The sequence below is a fragment of the Lithobates pipiens genome, unplaced genomic scaffold (genome assembly GCF_037356315.1).
Source record: "Lithobates pipiens isolate NorthernLeopardFrog02 unplaced genomic scaffold, aLitPip1_a1.2 Scaffold_3, whole genome shotgun sequence".
Lineage (NCBI taxonomy): Eukaryota > Metazoa > Chordata > Amphibia > Anura > Ranidae > Lithobates > Lithobates pipiens.
This window is the reverse complement of record NW_027507790.1, coordinates 176,103,293-176,126,364: the sequence shown is the minus strand read 5'-3', so window position 1 is coordinate 176,126,364 and position 23,072 is coordinate 176,103,293. Positions and strand designations below refer to the sequence as shown.

The 23,072-nt window shown below is 43.7% G+C and overlaps 1 protein-coding gene across 1 annotated transcript in view; it reads left to right on the top strand.

The window, feature by feature from the left end:
* Window positions 1-23,072, top strand: part of FAM169A (family with sequence similarity 169 member A) — a 127,106-nt gene that overhangs the window by 67,988 nt on the left and 36,046 nt on the right. The window contains exon 6 of the mRNA XM_077462534.1: window positions 11,241-11,420. Within this exon, the coding sequence (XP_077318660.1) occupies window positions 11,241-11,420 (180 nt within the window). The remainder of the gene's footprint in view (window positions 1-11,240; window positions 11,421-23,072) is intronic.

The following is a 23,072-nucleotide window of genomic DNA, read 5'->3' as shown; positions in this document are numbered from 1 at the left end:
AAGAAGCTGCTGGTTAGATTGGGCTTACCGTTACCTTCTTTTTCTTCTCACTTCACATCTAGGGGTGTCCCGTGGTAGATGGCCCAGTAACTCGAGAGACTGACAACAGATCCATTTAAATGGATTTTATTTGCAAAAACTTAGACAATGAACAGTCTCTTAAAGTGGGATCAGAGGGTTGGAAAGGAAGTTCAGGTGCTCTTAGAGTCAAAGTCAATATTGAAGAACTTGCTTACTTTGATTGCATCCAGAGAATAGCCATTCGCAACTGGATGTTCACTCAAGTTGGACAGTCCCTCTCTCACAAGGTCTAGCAGCCAACAAGGTGCTTACTCAGGAACAAGTCTCTGCCACAGACGTGGTTGTAGAACATACAAGATTAAGTCTCTGCCACAGACGTTGTTGTAGAACACGTAGGAAACTAAACTTGCAAAACACTCGTCTGATACCTGCATCTTTCAGCCAGCTTGGCGATATCCACGAGATCGGATTCTCTTGGGTACTTCAGCCCTTCTAGGCTAAGAAACCAACCCGTACGTGGCCTTCTTCTAAAGAGTCCTCCCCTGGAATGCTTTAAGTCACTGGGTCCCTCCCAAACCAGAGACGGCACCCAAACACCTCAGAATTCTCCTTTAGTTTCCTTGCCTCAGGCTAGCCAACCCCGAGACAACAAGATTGGGTGGATCCGCACCCCAGGACATAGCCTTCCTGGGGGCTGGTCAGGAGGACCAGGACCATGAAGTCAGTACATCCTTCTGGACCGGAACCTTGAACCACGTGATGTCTGCATCTTAAATACGGACGTCACGTACGCACAGCAAGAGCGCTACTCCCCCTGGGCAGGCTCCGAGAAAGAGTAACTTAAGCTCCCAACCAGACCATAGTTCCATACCTGCCAGAAGAGACAGTGACCCCTGCGGTCAGGCTGAACATCTCATAGTCCAGTCAGACTGATGCTGAAGTCCAAATTTAGACAATTGTACCCAAACCAAACTGCAGTTCAGGTGTAACCTTACCTTTGAAAAATGCATAGTGTGTGCTCTTCAGGAGCCGACGCTACACATATTATATTCTAACTGTACAGTTTTAATTAAAGTGATTGTAAAGGGTAAATTTTTTTAAAATAATAAGCATGTTATACTTACCTGCTCTATGCAATGATTTTGTACAGAGCAGCCCCGATCCTCCTCTTCTGGGGTCCCCCAACAGTACTCCTGTCTCCTCCTCTTCTCAGTATGCCACCATAGGAAGCTGCTTCCTATTGTGGCACACTTGTGGGCTTCATCCTGAGTTGCGCTGCCTGTGTCCATGGGCACAGACAGTGTAGCTAAGCCTGCCCCTCACTCCCTCGTCACATGATTTGATTGACAGGACCAATGGGGACCGATGGCTCCGGCTACTATCAATCTGCCCGTAGAGAAGGGAGTGAACAGACAGGGACGTTGCTCTCGAGCACATCGCTGAATCTAGATCATGCTCAGGTAAGTATAAGGAGAGGCGGGGGAGCTGCACACAGAAGGTTTTTACCTTAACACAGTGAAAGTATTACGGTAAAACACCTTCTGCCTTTAGAACCCCTTTCATTGTTCAATCAATTTGTATGCAGTCAAATGGACCCTTGCACTACACAGTTGTGAGATTGTACAGTGAGATTGTAATGTGTGGCGAGCTTTAGGGTGCTATTTTATCTGCCAAAGGATTTCTATTTTCATCTATCCAGTTTCCAGTTCTAAGATTTACACAGCACTGCAACAGAGCACAGTACTGTCTGGCAGGGCAGGGTTCCCAAAAGTTTTCTGTGCAACAAAGTTTTGTCCCTGACCCTACCCTGTGATTGAACAGACAAGGTAGAAGCAGACTGATGCATGTCCCTTGTTGTCACATGACTGCTACAGCACAACTAATTGCCTCCTTGTGCTGCATCTTCCTCTCCCATTCTGAGCTCTGCTGTACAGGGATTGTAAGAGGCTAGGTACTTACACTACTTGAATTTAAAAGAGAAGTATGGCGTTTGTTTTTTCTGAATCATACTTACCTATGTGGATGCAGCATCATTCCGATGCTGCATTTGTCCCCCTGGTTCTAACACTGAGACTCGAGCAGTCAAACACCGCCGATCGCACGCTCTCAGAGCTCCATGAGCAGAGAGCTGGTGACTGCCCCCCTTCTCTTATTGGAGTGCTGGGCTGTGGAGGGGGTGGGAGCGGGCAGCTCAGGCTCTCAGCAGCTTGCTGAGAAGCTGAGCCGGGTGTCGGTCCAGGCATGTGGGTGGGGGGATCCCGACTTCATCATCACGATCTTTCCCGAGCCTGAAACAGCTCTGTGACATCGGCCGACAGCGCACTTTAGCCTGCTGTCTGTTGAAAATGGGTCACAGGAGTGCAGAACGAACTGCCCTCCTGTGATCTACAGGAGAGGTACAGCCAAACAGGATTTGGTTGTACTTCTCCTTTAAAAATATGTTTAACGATTTATATAGAGCTGCATTCATCTGTGTTTTAATATTATCTTGGAGTTCCACTTTAAAGTAAACATGTCACAAATGTGAAGATGCAAACGCAATATAACAATTTAATGCTCAACTTCAATCTTAAAGCGGGAGTCCACCGGGACTCCGCGTTTTTTTTTTTTTTTAAAAGCCAGCAGCTACAAATACTGCAGCTGCTGACTTTTAAAATAGTGACACTTACCTGTCCAGCGCGCCCGCAATGTCGGCACCCGAAGCCGATCGCTAGGTCGTCTGTCGGGTCCTGCCGCCGCCATCTTGGGTATGGGAATCAGGAAATGGAGCCTTTCGGCTTCATTTCCCGGTTCCCTACTGCGCATGCGCGAGCCGCGTGGCGCAATCCGGACGGTCCCCGCTGCCTCTGGGAACTGTGTGTTTCCCAGCAGGCAGCGGGGCACTTGCGCAAAGGGGCGGGCAGTTGCGGAAAGGGGCGTAATCTACGCCCCTTTCCGAAGACAGCTATCCCGGAAGTGGGTGCAGTTACCTGGATTATCCAGGTAACTGCACCCCCCTCCCCCCTGAAAGGTGCCAATTGTGGCGCCGGAGGGGGGGGGATTCCGATGAGCGGAGGTCCATTTTAGGGTGGACCTCCGCTTTAAAAAATACTCTTGCAGTGGGCCCTGACCCTCTGCACCGCAAGAATTAAAGGATAAATAAATCTATAGGGTTCAGAAGAGGATGTATTACTTACCTGACTCATAGCTCCAGCCGGGTCCCTCAATCCATGCAACTGGACCACCGTATCCTCCTCTGTAAGCTGCTTACCCATGTCACAGTCGCACTCCTGACTTAAAAAATGTACACTACAGGGTTAATAGCCCTGCTCTGTACTGGAGCTTCAGGGACAGACACAAAGCCTTGGAGCCTGCTGGAGTGGGGAATCAGGTATTAACAAGCATTTAACTTTAAGGTCCCTTTCACACTGAGGTGCTTGTAAAACACTGAGCACTTTTGAAGAGCTTTTCAGGCACTTTTGAAGCGCTTTCCATTAATTTCAATAGAGAGGGGTGTTTTTTCACCACCCTGCCAGCGCACTGCCCCAGTGTGAAAGCATTCATTGATTTTAATGAAAATAGGTTTTTAGAAGCTTTTCAGGCGCCTCATTGTTAAAGGGGTTTAAATATATAGCTTAAGCACACCACATGTCAAAAATGCTTTAGCAAAAAAGTTGTATTAGGCATATACAGTACATAGGAATACAGTAGGTATAAGCTTCCAAATATGTTATATCACATCAAGCATAACACAACATAGGTAATCGCTCCACTGTTAATACAAACCAACATAAATACACACATGTATACAGGTATAGTGAGCACCACTTAAACCCTCTAGCAGCTGATGTTCAAATAAGAATTCAGTACCCAGAATAGAGTAATGAAAAGGATAGCTGAGCCAAAGCATGGTGAAAAACCCAACATTTCGGGGATGTAAGAATTGTCTTTTCCCTAGAACCTCATATCTCAACAAGCATTTAACCCTTGCAGTGCAGGGCAATCCACACTGAAAGGTTTTTTTTTTTGTTGTGTCTAGAGTTGGGCTTTAACAGTGTTAAACACAAGGTGCCTGTTTATACTATTTTAATTAAAGAGAGCCTATCACCACTGTTTAAAATGTTTCCTATGCATATTTCTTTATTCTTCAAAATGGCCACTTGTGCAGAGGTCTCTGCACTACTATGTATATAGTGTATGCTGGGTTATTTGTACCACCTATCTCACAGAAATCTGACCATTCTAAGAATGCTGGAGCCTTGTAGTTCCCACATGAGACTGCAGCTGCCCCCCCCCCCCCCCTTAACCTTTATGTCACCAGTTTTCTTTCTACACCTGTAAGCAAAATGTCTTGAGTGTTAATGACAGTGTAGAGACCATAAACTCAACTGATATCCAGCTTCATGTGAATGATAACATAAAGTATTTTTGGGCAGAGTGCAGGGGGATTAGAACGTCAGTCAGTTTTTATTGCTGTCTGTGCACCTGATATTATCCCTATTAGTCAATACCATTATCATTGAAAGTCAAAGTAAAAGAAAATCCCACACTTTGGGTTGTCCCCAGAAAGGTAATAAAGAAATAGAGGAGAAATCTTCCAATGGGGACACTAGTTCTGGTGACCTGGGGGTCTCCAAGGAATTCCCTTAATTTGCAAGTATTTCTATTCACTTCCTGTTTGGCTATAGAAGAAGAGGTAAAGGGGAATCTGGGGTCATTGTGACATAATAGCCAAGATGGCAGTGCCCAGCAACAGAGAACAAAGGTTCAAGTAGAGTGGAGAAAAGGATGCATGATAAGGTTATTAAGCAATAAATACTGCAGATACAATTTACAATAAATACTGCAGATACAATTTACAAAAAATACTGCTGACTGTTCTTGGCTGATCTAGAGCTCCTAGGATGCCTGAACCTGGGCATGCTTCATGGGTAAATAGTGACTTAACCACATCAATACTGGGTACTTTCGTCCCCTTCTAGCCCGGGCCAATTTTCAGCTTTCAGCACTCTCGCATTTCCAATGACAATTGCGTGGTCATGCTACGCTGTACCCTAATTAATTTTTGATCATTTTGTTCGCACAAATAGAGCTTTCTTTTGGTGGTATTTATTCACGAATCTGTTTTTATTTTTTGTGCTTCAAGTGAAAAAAGAGAAGAAATTTGGAAAAAAAACAATATTTTCTTTATTCTATTTACCATAAATGTCATAAATTTAAGCCAAAATGTATTCTGCTACATGTCTTAGGTAAAAAAAATCCTGTTAGGTGTATAATAATTGGTTTGTGTGATCACGGACAAATGTACGCAAATGATCATGTACAGATGTGCGTAGGTGATCACGGACATGTGTGCAGATAATCATTGGGACATTTACTGGGATATATGTGGGGGACAGGTGTTTTTACTATGTGGGGACATGTATTTTGGAGACATGTGTTTTGGGGACACGTGTTTTGGGACATTGTGTGTTACTACGCTGGTGATCAGTGTGTAAAACGCTGTAAAAAACAGCTCATGCACATTGATCACCAGCCGACTGCAGCGATCTGCTCTCCTCTCCTCCCCGACAACTAATGTATGAGGAGAGGAGAGCTGATCGACTAGCAACTGGCTCTCTGTTTACAGAGTGCCCACCCAGCCATACATATGCAGTGGCCGGGTGGAAGTGGTTAAAGTGGTTGTTAAGTCACTATATCCTTTTTATATAATCCTCTCTGTCTCTTAATCCTGTATGCCCCTGTGTGTGTTTTATTTAAAAAATGCCATCTATACCTGATTTCAGAGTGCCCCTCAGTGCTCATGTGACCGGCTGCCTCTCTCCTCTCTTGATCTGACAGCTGCAGCAGGAGGGGCCAAGAATCCCCTGCTGATATCAGGAGTTGAAAGGCGGCCGGTCACGTGAGCATCGAGCAGTGCTCTAATATAAGATATAGACACCATTTTTTTTAATAAAGCATATACACAGGGGCACAGAGGATTAGGAAACTGCAGGAGTGAAGGGTAAAAGACATGATATACTGTAAATAACAGTTCACTTGTATACACATACAATTATTATACAAAGTAAAATAAAACATGATTAGCAGTACAATTTCTTAGATCATTCATTCGTTAATAGTAAACATAAGCATCTTAGTGAGCCAAACTTGTCTGAGCATCAGTTCAAACTGTACTCGACGAACGTTTCATGGCTCACGCCACTCATCAGGAGTAAAATGCTCCGAAATGAAATCAATAACATATCTATAAATATAGGATACCCTTTAAAAGGAGAACCATCTCTCAGAAAAAGAGGGGGTCAATAACTTACAAAATGTTCCATTAGCGACACCCAACCTATATCAAAGGGAAGGCAGGGGACAGAGATGATGATTGTGAGGATCCCATCCAAAACCGGGGACAGCAGCCAGATGAAGACCAGGCGACCATATCACAATTATGTGAATCTTGTGTGTGCTTGACAACTCACACTGCTCTGCAAGGATATGTAAATGAGACCATGTGAAATTAGTGAATTGTTGATAAGGTACACCTATACCAGTGACTAAATGAAAGTGATATATGGTGTGTGATTGCTGCAGTGAACTAAAGTGTGCTAACTAGATACCCTTCTGTACCCTAGCAATACTACAACCTCACCGAGGGAGGCCCTCTCACTTATTAACACCTTTGGTAGGTACTTAGGCATATGTGTTAATTGGGCAAAGTCTGTCCTCTTTGCACTACACTTCCCGGATGCCATGCTGTCAATAGATACTCCATTGCAATGGGTCTCATGGTTCAAATACTTGGGTGTTGTTATACATAGAGATAGTTCACCATTTTTCCCTCTTAATTTAAATCCGGTGATTTCCCTCCTGATTCAACGATGTACGATATCTTGTTAAAATGTCAGTGCTACCCAAATTTGTTTACCTACCTTTTCAGACGAATCCCGGTTCACATCCCACACATTTTTCCAAAAACTAGACAGCCTACTTATCTCCTTTGTGTGGAATGGTGGCATCCCCAGAATAGCAAAAACTACTCTGCAACTGACGTGCTGAGTGGGGCTTCAAACCATGATGCTGGTGCATAGGAGGCAAGGCCCCACCCCAAGCCTATTTAAAGGGGAAGGCGGGCAAGGGGAAAGACTGGCATGCATCGCAGCCCCAGGGTCAAAAACCTTCCTGTCAACCCCCTCTCCTCTCCCTGAAAAGGGGGCTCACTCAGGGCTAAAGGAAGTACACCATATTGTATCCTATATATTGTGTCTAATACCCCTGTTCCAGCAATAAAAGCCAGAATGTATAACTATAGATATATATATATGGTGACTTGAGCATCTAGTTGGGGCTGGGACTTCAGCAGCAGATTCATATGCTGCTGATAAGGCCAAAGTTTGTCGCTATTCCCCGCTGCATTGGTGGGTTTTTTCATGACGTGGCATAAGTCTGCAGGGGGATACACAGCTGTTTCATGCATCTGCATGCAGGCAGTCCCAGTTATGTCTGTTTAGATGCAGTAGCTGCACAGACACAGCCATTGGTCCTAATTTGGCAGCCGTGCTGGTGCGTGTCCCTGATTGCGCACTGGCTGCATTCAGAAACATGCATCCAGATGGCTGGCAAATTGTTCTTGTTCTGGTTCTTCTCTGAATTTTTGTACCAATTTATACAGAGAGGAGTGATGAAGTTGATAAGCTGCCAGTTTGTCAACCAGGTCAAGATCAGTCAATTGTGTAATAATCACCCTCATCCTTGTCCAAAGGCCTCTCATTTTGCACATCCATACCACCAGCGCATAGAAGAGGTCTTGGGAAATATGTTTTCTAAGACTACTGCCACTTTATACTGTACCACTTGGTCAAGATCGTATAGCCTGGTTCTTGATACTTACTGGCTATAGAAGAAGTATGAGTAAAATATAATATGTCAGTTCTCTGTGCTTGGGAGAATAAGACCCCCAGGTCTTTTTCCCATTTAAAGCTGAACTTTAGGGATGTGCTGGCATACAATGCGTTAAATTCAATGAGGAGGTGCAAGCCACTTCCTGGACTTATCTCTTAATTAACATCTGACAGTTTTATGGAGCTTCAGGAGTGCAGTTATCACAATAGGGGTTCTGACAGGAGAGACACCATGTTCTCACACACAGCATCTCTGCGAACCCCTCCCCTCTGCTGTTCATTCACAAAAGCCTTTGTATTCTGTGAATAAGTTCACTTAATAAATCGTGCCTAACCACTTCAGCCCCGGAAGGATTTGCCCCCTTAATGATCAGGCCATTTTTAGAGATACGCCACTGCGTTGCTTTAACTGACAATTACGCGGTCGTGCGATGCTGTATCCATACAAACTTGACTTCCCTTTTTTTTTCCCACAAATAGCGCTTTCTTTTGGTGGTATTTGATCACCTCTGCGTTTTTTATTTTTTGTATATTGCTGTGTAGACTGTGCAGACTCCTTAGCTATTGCGCATGGAACTATTACCTGAGCCAGGATTTTTCATATTTTTTGCTGATTGATATTTGATGTCTGCATTTTGATCTTAAAGTCATATTGGAGCAGCACTTTTCTCAGAATCATTGGCAATATATTTCCACCCAGAGACTCTCAACTTAGGGGGTATTTAGGTAGCCATGAGGTACATGAAAGTTGCACACTCGGCATTGTACACGATTGCAGGGTACCGCACTAGATGTGTGCATCTGCATGGACATTCGGACCGGGTGACTATAGTGTGACAATGTTTTTACAGTGGTGAAGGGCAATTGTCAGCACTGTATGTTTTTTTTTTTTTTTTTTTTTGATGTTTATCATAGTTACATAGTTATATAGTAGGTGAGGTCGAAAAAAGACACAAATCCTTCCAATCCGTCCAACCTATGTGTGTGATTATGTCAGTATTACATTGTATATCCCTGTATGTTGTGGTCGTTCAGGTGCTTATCTAATAGTTTCTTGAAACTATCGATGCCCCTCGCTGAGAACACCTCCTGTGGAAGGGAATTCCACATCCTTGCCGCTCTTACAGTAAAGAACCCTCTACGTAGTTTAAGATTAAACCTCTTTTCTTCTAATTTTAATGAGTGGCCGCGAGTCTTGTTAAACAGGGATGGGATAAGTTTTACTTATATAAGAAGGAAGGTCACTAAGAGAATTACAGTATATGTTATTGTTAGGGGATTTGGGCAGGGCACTGTTGGTACACAATAACTAGGTACAAATTATTGGAGAAATTCTCGATGGAAGCAAAAATCAAGTATTTCTCCTCTTTATCAATTAATAAAAAAGGGTTTGGAAAACTCAGTTTATTTTATGGAAGAAGGAAGTGGAACTGTGAGAATTAAAACATTATAGGCAATGGCATTAGGGGGTCTGGTTGAGTTTTTTTTCATTTTCTTTGGGGGGGGGGGAATAGACGACGGGGGATGATGGAATACCTTTAACATGATAGAATATTTCTAGCATGGTGGAGTATATTATGAGATAGGTCCATGTTTGTGTCGATTGTGTTTTATGTTTTCTTTATTATACATTTTTTGTATATGCTTATATATATCTATGTGGTATTGAATTGAAATGGAATGTTTTTATATGTATAATAATTGAATAAAAATAATTGAAAAAACTCCCTTCCGCAAAAAAGTTTTATCCCTATTTTGGGGTCCCCAATATGGTATTTTTAAATTGAAATCATATGCCCCCTCAGTCGTCTCTTCTCCAGAGAGAATAAGTTCAGTGCTCGAAACCTTTCCTTATAACTAATATCCTCCAGACCCTTTATTAGCTTTGATGCCCTTCTTTGTACTCACTCCATTTCCAGTACATCTTTCCTGAGGACTACTCTAGGTGTGGCTGGACCAGAGTCTTGTAGAGCGGGAGAATTATAATTTTATCTCTTTAATTAATCCCCTTTTTTAATGCATGCCAATATTCTGTTTGCTTTGTTAGCAGCAGCTTGGCATTGCATGCCATTGCTGAGCCTATCATCTACTAGGACCCCCAGGTCCTTTTCCATCCTAGATTCCCCCAGAGGTTCTTCCCCCAGTGTATAGATTGCATTCATATTTTTGCCACCCAAATCATACTACCATCAATTTAATAAAGTATTTTTACAACAAGCCAGCAAGTCCAGTTTTCTGTCGTATTAACTGCTGGTTATCCACAGGGGACGCTCTGTTTCCACCATATGGTGACCACCCTTCCTTTTTCTCTACATATGTTTAGTTACAAGGCAGTACATCTTATTAGGTGTTTGGACACTAAGTGTGAACTATAATTACAATTATAGTATCCCACCCCCTTTTTTTGTTATATGCTGCTCAGTGTATAGGGTCTAACCGAGATTCCCCAGGGTTTGCCTCCCCAACAAATGGCAGAACCAAGGGTGGGGATGGCCTCCAGAGTAGTCCCATTGTGCCACAAACGCACCATCAAGGCCTGGCAAAATAAAGGATTATTCTTGACAGCTGAGCGAAAGGGTGAAACATTCACATAGTATTTTTTTTTTAATTAGTCCCCTTGGTATCCTGCAGTGTATTTTGTGTGGTTCATTCCATTGAGGGTTCAACAGAGACAGTGTGGTGTATGGTGATGTTTGAGACATTTAGGAAATACGGGTCTTCTTTCCATTTCTTCCTAATTCAGTTTACAATAATTATCTTTGTTGTAAAGTCATAAAGACAATTTAAAGAGTCAACTGAATGCTTGTACTGTGGAATAGGCTGTTTTAGTGATCTATATACCTGAGTTCCCAACTCCTCCCCCACCATAGCTGTTTCAAACTTACTGCTATATTTTATATGTATTCCTTTATCCTGTTTCCAGGCTGGTTCACACTGTAATGCACACGTTCGAACGCACATTTTCCCATGTGGTCCCACGTGTTTTGGCTTTGACAGCTTATTTATTTCAATGGGCTGACAAACTTACTGGAACACGGAAAAAGTAGTGCAAGCGATACTTTTTTGGATCATCCTGCAGCAGTACTTTGTGGTTTGGTGGCTGCAAGATGCATTTGGGCTGCAATTACTAAATAATGGCACCCACGCATGTCTGGTAAGGGCAGCGTGTTCATGCGCAGTGCAGGAAACGCGCACAGAACGTTTACTGAACCTCCTAGTGTAAATCGGCCCTTACAGGTATTGTAGTAGTAGTAGTAGTAGTAGGAATGAGTTTCCTTACTTGGCTTGCTGGTAGAATACTGTACCAGAAGCACTATCATGCAGTAATGTCTATGTTTTTTCTTTCAGGAAGTATATGTCAAATGTATCTAACCCAAAGTTACACACTTCCGGTACTTGACACCATGTTTGTTAGGAAGAGATTTCAACGTGAAGATTTTGCTTTGCAAATGTTGGAAGATTATGTGGACTCCTTCACAGAAGAAACACTTGGTCTAAGGTATCCTCTGTCACCTAAGATGCATGCAGGTAACCTTCTACCATGGTTTTCCAAGTCCCTTATGTATATCTGAAAACATTTGGGATTATTAGAAAAAGAGGTAGATGCAAACTGGAGAGAAAACTGCTGTTGCCTATAAATGTGGACTATAGCTGCACAACATCAGAGACACCAAAAATTTAAATAAAACCGATTCTTTATTTACAGTGGTGTGAAAAAGTGTTTGCCCCCTTCCTCATTTCCTGTTCCTTTGCATGTTTGTCACACTTAAGTGTTTCGGAACATCAAACCAATTTAAACAATAGTCAAGGACAACACAAGTAAACACAAAATGCAATTTGTAAATGAAGGTGTTTATTATTAAAGGTGAAAAAAAATCCAAACCATCATGGCCCTGTGTGAAAAAGTGATTGCCCCCTAAACCTAATAACTGGTTGGGCCACCCTTAGCAGCAACAACTGCAACCAAGCGTTTGCGATAACGTGCAATGAGGCTTTTACAGCGTCCTGGAGGAATTTTGGCCCACTCATCTTTGCAGAATTGTCCTAATTCAGTTACATTAGAGGGTTTTCGAGCATGAACGGCCTTTTTAAGGTCATACCACAACATCTCAATAGGATTCAGGTCAGGACTTTGGCTAGGCCACTCCAAAGTCTTCATTTTGTTTTTCTTCAGCCATTCGGTGGTGGACTTGCTGGTGTGTTTAGGATCATTGTCCTGCTGCAGAACCCAAGTTCGTTTCAGCTTGAGTACACGAACAGATGGTCGGACATTCTCCTTCAGGATCTCTTGGTAGACAGCAGAATTCATAGTTCCTTTTATCACGGCAAGTCTTCCAGGTCCTGAAGCAGCAAAACAGCCCCAGACCATCACACTACCACCACCATATTTTACTGTTGGTATAATGTTCTTTTTATGAAATGCAGTGTTCCTTCTACGCCAGATATACTTGGACACACACCTTCCAAAGAGTTCCACTTTTGTCTCATCGGTCCACAGAATGATGTCCCAAAAGTCTTGGGGATCATCAAGATGTGTTGTGGAGAAATTGAGACAAGCTTTGATGTTCTTTTTGCTCAGCAGTGGTTTTTTCCTTGGAACTCTGCCATGCAGGCCATTTTTGCCCAGTCTTTTCCTGATGGTGGAGGCTTGAACGCTGACCTTAACTGAGGCAAGTGAGGCCTGCAGTTCCTTGGACGTTGTTGTGGGGTCTTTTGTGACCTCTTGGATGAGCTGCGCTCTTGGGGTAATTTTGGGCGGCCGGCCACTCCTGGGAAGGTTCACCACTGTTCCATGTCTTCGCCATTTGTGGATAATGGCTCTCACTGTGGTTCGCTGGATTCCCAAAGCTTTGGAAATGGCTTTATAACCCTTTCCAGACTGATAGATCTCAATTACTTTCTTTCTCAATTGTTCCTGAATTTCTTTGGGTCTCGGCATGATGTGTAGCTTTTAAGGATCTTCTGGTGGACCTTACTGTGTCAAGCAGCTCCTATTTAAGTGATGCCTTGATTGTGAACAGGTGTGGCAATAATCAGGCCTGGGTGTGGCTAGAGAAATTGAACTCAGGTGTGGACAACCACAGTTATAGTATGTTTTAACAAGGGGGGCAATCACTTTTTCACACAGGGCCATGATGGTTTGGATTTTTTTTCACCTTTAATAATAAACACCTTCATTTACAAATTGCATTTTGTGTTTACTTGTGTTGTCCTTGACTATTGTTTAAATTGGTTTGATGTTCCGAAACACTTAAGTGTGACAAACATGCAAAGGAACAGGAAATGAGGAAGGGGGCAAACACTTTTTCACACCACTGTATACAGTGATAAAATGTATAAGACCCCTTTCACACTGAGGCGCTTTACAAGCGCTACAGCACTAAAAATAGCGTCTGTAAAACGCCGCTCCTGTCTCTCCGGTGTGAAAGCCGAGTGCTTCCACACTGGAGCTGTGCGCTTGCAGGACGTTAAAAAAACTACTGCAAGCAGCATCTTTGGAGCGGTAAAGGAGCGGTGTATACACCGCTCCTTCATTGCTCCTGCCCATTGAAATCAGTGGGGCAGCACGGCTTTACCGCCGGCATAGCGCTGCTGCAGCAGCGCTTTGCGGTAGTTTTAACCCTTTCTCGGCCACTAGCGGGGGTAAAAGCACCCCTTAGCGGCCGAATAGCACCGCAAAATTGACTGTAAAGCGCCGCTAAAAATAGCGGTGCTTTACCGCCGATGCACCCACTTCCCCAGTGTGAAAGGGGCCTAAAAACAGTGATATTGTGTACCATACAGATTAAGGAAACATAACCCTCTGAATTTTGTATAGTTAGATAAAAAGCACATATACAGACTAGGGTGATACACAGATGTTCTCTTGGGTTGGTTGGGCCTGCTGTGCCCTTATGGCCGCCCTAGACATAGTTCGGGCGGACATTCCGTCACATAGAACCACTGATGTAAACATGCAGACCTGTTACATCTTACTGCTGTGGATTATTGTATACTTGTACATTTTTATATTAATATGCAGCATGTTATTTTATATAGTAGGCCCTCTTCATATGTCTGGGTCCTGGAGAAGCCAAATAATTGGTGAAACACGTTGATCCTACAGGCTTTCCGAAAATGCCCACCTCATCTATACTGAACAGTTATCATCCTATTCTGTATATGTGCTTTTTATCTTACTATACAATATTTGAGGGTTCTGTTTCCTTAAAGAGGGTGTAAACCCACCACTCACCCAGTATAAACTAATGGCACAATATTGATGTATCTATACATGCAAGCCTCCTGCATGTATCCCTACCTTGCAAATGTCACCCCCTTCAGTAGTAGGAGCCCTACAAAACACTGGAATCAGTGGGTGGTCTCTTTGCTGGAGCTCGGTGGGCGGAGTTGTGATGTCACAAGACTCCCCGCCCAGCTCTACACGCTCCTACTCTTCAGTCACACTGATTATGCCCCATGAAGAGTAACATCTAGTTAAAACTCAGGAAAGGCACCACATGACTTTAGCATGCCCAATCATGCTAAGGTGTGGAGCAGCCAATCCTGGGAGAGCTGGTGAAGAAACGAGGGGGGGGGGGGGGTGTGAAACTTGAATCATAACACACACTCTTTTCTCTGCTTGTTCATGAGATAAAGAAATAAGATGTCAGTCACAGCAGTGGGGGAAGTGGTGACACAAACTTGTGTGTTTTTTTATCTACAAAAAGACAAGAGTATTGCTCGGAGCTAGATTAACTCTTCATGGCAAGATTGGGCACAGATGACTTGACATCCTCTACTCTATCAGGTAGAAGTCTTCATTAAAAAAAAGATTTTCATGTTTACATCCACTTTATCCAGTTCCGGACCAGCTGCCGCAGTTGTACTATGGCAGGTTGATTCAGCTGGGTGAAGCGACATTACTTTATGTCGGGTTCGCTTCAGAAACGATCAGTCTCCAGGCCCAGGCCGATAATTTCTGGCCTGGACCTGGTGATTGGTTCTGGCAAATGAAATCATTCCGCTGCCTGTGTAAGTATACACACAGGCAGGGGAAGTGATGTCATCTACCCTCGTGGAACTCTTTTCGTTCCAGAGAGAGGAGAGAAGACATCTCACAGTAAGTTGCACCAACACTACACTAACACCAGTACACGTAGGTACAATTTTCACCCCCCTATGCCCCCCCCCCCCCCAGTTAACCCCTTCACTCCCTTTCACAGTGTCACCCAGTGCAGTGTTCAAATTTTTCTTTAATCACTGTACTGGTGTCATTTGTGACAATAATCAGTGTTAGGGTACTTAGTAGTAGGCCCAGATAGGTCTAGGAATTGCCCCTAAACCCCCTAATAAAGGTTTAACCCCTTGATCACCCCCTTTCACCAGTGATCATCGTATTAGTGTCACGGGTGACTCTGGTTAGTTCGTTATTTTTTTATAGCACCAGGGCACCTGCCGTATATTACCTAATAAATGTTTTAATCCCCTGATCACCCAGCAGGCGATATCAGTTAGGCTTTAGCATCAGTTAGGGTCTACGTCACCCCAGGCAGCGTCAGATTAGTGCCAGTAGCACCAACACCCATGCACACACCATACACCTCCCTTAGTAGTATAGTGTCTGAATGGATCGATGTCTTTGATCTGATCAGAACTATATTAATGTCCCCAATAGTTTAGGGGTCCCAAAAAATGCAGAATTAGCAGGATTAGCCCAGATACCTGCTAGCACCTGCGTTTAGCCCCTCTGCCCAGCCCAGCCCACCCAAGTGTAGTATCAATCGATTACTGTCACTTACAAAAACACAACACACATAACTGCAGCATTTTCAGAGTCAGGCCTGATCCCTGCAAACGCTTACAGTTTTTTTTTGGTAGTGATTGAAGCAGTCAGTGCTTTTTTTTCCTGTGAGTCGCACTAGTGTACCAGTAAATCTAGAGGCCAAAATGTCCAATCAAAGGTACACTAGTGAAGAGGCCTACACGTTTCTGAGCATGACAAATGGTGAAGAGGAAGTCACTCATCTGCAGATTTAGGCTCAGAATACGAACCTGCAGACAGCAGCGGCACCCTGACAGATAGCTATGATGACAGAGTTTTGGTCCCTGCCAAGGTCAGGCGTACCCGACTCCGTTCTGCTGTTGTTGAGGTGCAAGAATCGCAGGGCTCTCATATGGAGCAAAAAGCCAGTACTAGTGCCACTCATCTTTCTGATGAACTGGCAAGCACCAGTGGCCTAGTACATCCTGGTCGTACATCCAGCACTGCAGTAATACTTGGTGACATGGTGAGTCCCGTAAGTGCAGTTCAATCTGATGAGGTGGCTAGCACAAGTAGAGTCCCGCAGCCACCAAGAAGACAAACACAGGCCTGTCGAGTTTATACTGCCCTTCCTGCTGCATTTGCCAATCCGAATTGGGAGCTCACCACTACTGCAGCACCCGTACTTCCCCCATTCACTGGCCGACCCGGAATTCAGGTGGAAACAGTTGATTTTACGTCACTTGATTTTTATTTGCTGTTTTTCACAAAGATCTCTATAGATCTGTTGTGGACCAAAGCAATTTGTATACTGGTCAATTCATTGCCGCTAATCCCCAGTTGACCCTTGCCAGAGATTGGAGACTTATCACGGTCTCCGAATTTAAGACCGGGGCCTATCCCTCCTCATGGGCATAGTTAAAAAAAAGTGAGTTGCCGTCATATTGGTCCATTGACCCAATTCATCATATGCCTGTGTTCTCTGCCTCCGTGACCAGGACACAATACGAGCATATCTTGTGGTTCATGCATTTCAATGACAATGAACTGTGTCATTCTCGGGGTGACCCTGGATCCACAAAATATGGCCCCTTGTAAACCATTTCAACCAACAGTTTTCAGCCTTGTTTACTCCCGATCAAGTTGCCTTCGTTGATGAGTCCCTGATTAAGTTTTCTGGCTAATTGTCTATCAAACAGTATCTTTCCAGGAAGTGCGCCAGATATGGTATAAGCTCTGTGACAGGGCAACAGGCTATATATATAGTTTTATGGTTTACGTGGGAAGAGATAGTCACGTGGAGCCAGAGAACTGCCCAGACTACTTAGGGAGCGCCTGTGAGATTGTGTGTGACTTGGTGTCACCCTTATTCGGAAAGGGGTACCACTTGTATGTGGATAATTATTACACAAGCGTGCCACCTTTTAGTCACCTTTTTGATTGTGGAATTGAAGCATGTGGCACCGTGCGATCTAATCGCCGGGGGTTCCCCCAACAGCTTATAGAGTCCCGACTTAGACGGGGGAGAGAGCCTGCTTGAAATGTAATAATTTGTTAGCAGTGAAGTGGAGCGATACACGGAATGTTTTTGTTCTGTCCTCCCTTCACGCAGATACGACTGTCCAAATTCCTACGGCGACTGGTGTTGTGGAGAAACCCCTCTCTGTCTGCGAATACAACCGTAACGTGGGAGGGGTGGACCTCAACGACCAGTTGTTGGCACCATACCTAATTGCCTTGTAAGGCCAGACCCTGGTACAAAAAAGTGTCTATATTTATTCCAATTGGCTCTGCTGAATGCTTATGTGCTATACAAAGCTTCAGGACAAACTGGATCCTTCCTTAAATTCCAGGAAGAGATCATCACAGCCCTTCTGTTTCTAGATGGTGCTGTGGCCCACCTTCCCAGCGCAAATGCAGTGTGGCGGCTGCATGAGAGGCATTTTCCGTATATCCTCCCTGGTACCTCTACCGAAAGAAATCCCCAAAGAAGATGTCGTGTCTGCAGAAAACGTGGATATAGACATGACACCCTCTTTTATTGTCCCTCCTGTCCTGACCAACCTGGTCTCTGCATCGATGACTGTTTCAGACGCTACCACACACTAGTGGAGTATTAGCATAGGGTACAGCATTGCATAGTCCTAGGGCACACTAACACAGGGTCTTGAAAGATGAGATAGCCATCACATTTTGAGAGACCCTGTTGTGGAACATTTACAGTTTACAGTTTATATAAGAAAGAAAAGAAAACCACACAAAAACACAAAAAAAAAGCCAAAAATAGTTGTGGTTTTTATTTTTCTTCTCTCTCTATTGTTCTCTCTCTTATGTTCACTCTCTATTGTCCACTCTATTGTTCGCTCTCTATTGTTTTATATCTATTTTAGAACTGTAATATTTTATTTTTACTATGTTTTATTGTATTTGCTTTGCAGGTATGGTATGTCTTACTGTTATACTGTAATGTTACTTTGTTTTATTGTTAACCATCATTTGCTTAGCAGGTACTGTGCTGCAGGTATTCAGCTGTCAGGTTTTTTCGTGCCATCACTGCCTATGGCAATAGCTGCTGACAGTGATCATTGTATTCTGACTACTGGGAAACCTCCCTCTGTCAGAATACAGTAGCGCAGTAGGAGGGATTCCCCCATCCACACTGATGTGGGAAATTGAGCAATCTTCTTCCTTCATTCCCTGGTAGAAGGAAAGAAAATTGTATAATATATGGTTTGCTTAAGCTGCACGTCACCACTTGGAGCTTACACAAGGCCAAGAATTATCTCCCTGCTTCCAAGTGGCAATGCTGGGAGCCTGAGCAGCCATTTGCCAAGTAACAGCACTGTCACATGCTCCACTATACCCTGAAAAACAGGTTACGTCACTTTGTATCTCCTAAGTTAATGAGTATGTGGGTGAGCAAAAGGAGGGAATGCAGTACAGCTGGGGGACCAGCACTGAAACCTGTGGAAAAACTGACAGTGTTATAGTTTTTACCATCCTTTGTAATTTTTGCATTTGCTGGACAGCTCGGTCTGCAATAAAATGCAAAGTCAATTTTAAATAAAGGCATATAAAATAAAATAAATATATATATACTAAATACAACTATGTGTTTTAAAGCCCAATCTGGGCACAACCAAAAAAATAACCTTTGCAGTGGGCAATTGGAAGGTTATTACTTGAAGACAATTGTCAAATATCTTAAATGTCATCATTATCATCATCCTGAACTTTGCTTTATAAAAATGAGATGAAATAAAAAAATGTAGTTATTGATGTTTTTCACTTTTTCTGTTTAATTTTATATTATTTTCATTTATTTTTTATAATTTGCAGTTTTTATTCAGTTTTTCAAAGGAAAAAATAAATTTAATATCTAATACAGGTGTAATGGTGGGGAAGTAGGATAGGGTAGAAGGTTCAGCATCATAAGGAGAGTAGGGGAGAGGGTAAAACAAGAAATCCAAAAGCATGCAAAGTACAAACATACAGTATACAGTAGAAAAAAAAATGTTTCCTATACCATCTTCATAATAACCTTATAAAGTGCCTCCATGTCTGATACCCATGAAAGTATTATGCCAAAGTTAACAAATGTTATAAATTAGTCATAAGTTACAAAGTGAATGAAGGGGGTTATTATATGCATTTAATATTGTTGTACAGTTATTATGTAGCAACCAGATACTCAATTTTTTCCAAAGGGATGCACATTCATAATTTTTAAACCCCTCCTATTCCCTCCAGCTTAATTTTAACTGAGCCTGGAGAGTGGAGAGGTCTGCCTAATCATGTGATCCTGCCAGATTCCCATTATTAGTACAGACCAGGAGCCATCTTTGCTGGGATGACGTCGTGAGTGCGCCCTCAGCACAGACACTTCTGCCACCCATAGATGCATATGTGTGGACTTTAAAGCCCACTCCCTTTGATGCTGCAGATTTGTGTTATGTGGGCGGCAGGGGCGTTGCTAGGTCTACAAAACATCTGAGGCTACAGCCCATAGCAGCGAAGTAAAGAGTCATATGCTTGAGCGGGCATACACATGTATATAATATACATGTGTGTGTGTATATGTATATCTATATCTCGTTACATATCCGAGTGCAGATTCCTCCTTACATCAGAGTTCCCATAGAGCCCCCCTTACATCAGACTCCCCAGAGAGCCCCTTCCTTACATCAGGATCCCCAGAGAGACTCCCCTTATATCAAGGTCCCCTTACATCAGGGTCCCTAGAGAGCCCCTTCGTTACATCAACCTCCCCAGAGAGCCCCTTCCTTACACCAGGGTCCCCAGAGAGCCCCTTCTTTACATCAGTCTCCCTAGAGAGCCCCTTCCTTACATCAGGGCCCCCAGAGAGCCCCTTCCTTCACTTAAGGGTCCCCAGAGAGCCCCTTCCTTACATCAAGATCCCCAGAGAGCCCCTTCCTTAGATCAGAGTCCGCAGAGAGCCCCTTCCTTACATCAGGATTCCAAGAGAGCCCCTACCTTATATCAGACTCCCCAGAGAGCCCCTTCCTTACACTAGGGTCCCCAGAGAGCCTCCCCTTACATCAGGGTCCCCAGAGAGCCTGTTCCTTACATCAGCCTCCCCAGAGAGCCCCTTTCTTACATCAGCCTCCCCAGTGAGCCCCTTTCTTACATCAGGGTCCCTAGAGAGCCCATTCCTTACATCAGCCTCCCTATAAAGCCCCTTCCTTAGATAAGGGTCCCCAGAGAGCCCCTTCCTTACATCAGGGTCCCCAGAGAACCTCCCTCTTACATCAGGATCCCCAGAGAGCCTAATCCTTACACCAGGGTCCACAGAGAGCCTCCTACTTACATCAAGGTCCCCAGAGAGCCTCCTACTTACATCTGGGTCCCCAGAGAGCCTCATCCTTACATGAGGTTCCACAGAGAGCCTCCTCCTTACATCAGGGTCCCCAGAGAGCCTCCCCCTTACATCAGGGTACCCAGAGAGCCTCATCCTTACATCAAGGTCCCCAGAGAGCCTCCCCCTTACATCAGGGTCCCCCGGACAGCCCCTCTCCCTTACATCAGGGTCCCTAGAGAGCCCCTCCTTACTTAAGGGTCCCCAGAGAGCCTCCACCTTACATCAGGGTCCCCAGAGCGCCTCCTCTTACATCAGGGTCCCCAGAGAGCCTCCCCCTTACATCAGGGTCCCTAGAGAGCCCCCCTTACATCAGGGTCCCCAGAGAGCCTCCCCCTTACATCAGGGTCCCTAGAGAGCCCCCCTTACATCAGGGTCCCCAGAGAGCCTCCCCATTATATCAGGGTCCAAAGAGAGCCCCCCCTTACATCGGGGTCCCCAGAGAGCCCCCCTTACATCAGGCTCCCCAGAGAGCCCCCCTTACATCAGGCTCCCTAGAGAGCCCCCCTTACATCAGGGTCCTAAGAGAGCCTCCCCTTATATCAAGGTCCCCAGAGAGCCTGCCCTTACATCAGGGTCCCAAGAGAGCCTCCCCTTACATCAGGGTCCCCAGAGAGCCTCCCTATACATCAGGGTGAGAAAGAGGGGGTGGATGGGGGGGGGGGGGTGAGGCAGGGTGAGAGAGAGAGGAGTGGATGAGAGACCCCTTAGCCCTGCCTGCAGTCCCTATTGTCCCAGCCCCTGTCTGTGTGAGTAGGCATGTGCCATCCACCTACTTAATTAGTACCAACAACATTAGTTTGGTACGATTCAGATTTTTATATATAATATTATGTAGCACCATCTATGTTTGTGTTTTTTTGTCCAGATGTGGACATATTTTTATGCACTTATGGTCTAGAGGGTCTTAGGTCTACACACAGTCATTTATAGAGTATGTTTATCTTGCTTGCCAACAGTGGGTTGACAAGCCGTAATTTTTCAATATTTGCATGTTATCGCTCGATCAATCCATGTGACTATATGCAAATTCTATTCAGTATATATGTTTTTGCACTTTTAAATAAATTAATTTTCATGCTTTCTATATATGTTTACCATAATACACTATAAGTTATCTTTGAATATCACCCATGTGTGTTTTCAAATGATTTTTCACTATGGTTAATTATAAGGAATATAAGTTAATTCTTAATTGATTTGGATCACATTAGTAGTTACACTTGTATTTAGATAAATTTAATAGTGTATAATTAAAAAATTTCCCTTTTGTTTGTCCAACACATCGTTTGCAATTATGGATGGGTTGCCAACACCTAATATGGCATTTTGTGACTCTGCCTACGGGACTCAGAACGAGGTCTGGTGTTTGTTTATAAGGTGGTGGATCAGCACGCTACCCATTCCCCATTGACAACGTCACATATGACGAAACACATATGGAGGAGGATACGTGCTGACGTCACCACGCTGTCTCGCTAAGAGGACGGGTTTTGTTTGTAGCCGACCGGCTCTGCTGTTTATGCGCGATTTTAACTTTTTTAAATGTAAGTGTGATACGTAATTTTATAATAAATATTGTTTGAGGCAATATTATGCTATGGTTGGTCTTCTCTCCTTTGCATGGCTGAGGCACTGAGCTTTTAAGTCTGAGTTGTACGGCGCCAGGAGCATTTGGAGAATTTATGCATCCATCCAATCAAATCTTGCCAGATGATCTTCCATACAAGCAAAGGCCTTGGCTGGGCTAAAGCCTTCTGCCTGGTCTTGCTTGCCAGTTGGTAAGCAAGTTTTTCTTAAGGTGGTGGCACAATTTGTTGATCAAGCTCACTTTGCTGTTTGTTTTGGTTTAGAATTGAACTGTCATTTCACCACATTTTGTTACCTAACAGTAGTAAAAAAATATAACAGTCAAATTACTTAAAAATGAAATTACTAAAACAGCGCTACATATAATATTGGAAAAAATATCACAATGTGTGGTCTTCCCCACACAGTGCAGTTTATAAACAGTAGGAGATACAGCAGGACAGTTCAATTCAAAGGAGAAATGGTTATGAGTGTAGACTCCAAGATGTCCAGAAAGTAGACCGTTCACCAAAATGTGAAGACAATCCACCTCGTGCAGCGCTGTGTGGAGAAGACCACACATTGTGATATTTTTTCCAATATCATATGTAGCGCTGTTTTAGTAATTTAATTTTTCAGTAATTTGACAGTTATATTTTTTTTACTACTGTTTGGTATTGTTTGTTTTTCAAACAGCTGCTTAATCTTTTTAAATAATCTGTTATTTTAAGATTTCTCTTCTTATTTCTGCTATCCTCTTGTTTGTGGGCTGGTCTGGCGCTGAGTGGGTGTTGTGTGTAGGCCGTTCAGTACACCTTTTTGTTTTACATTATGTTACTTACAAGCAATTGTTTGAATTTAACTTTAAAGCAGCGCAGCTTCTCCTTTTCATCCACCTACCTCCCCGCCAGTCCTCGGCTAGCCAGTTTTCTTCCTGTTTCAGTCACAGTGAGCTGGGAGAGGAGGTTGGAGGATTACAGACTCTGGGAGG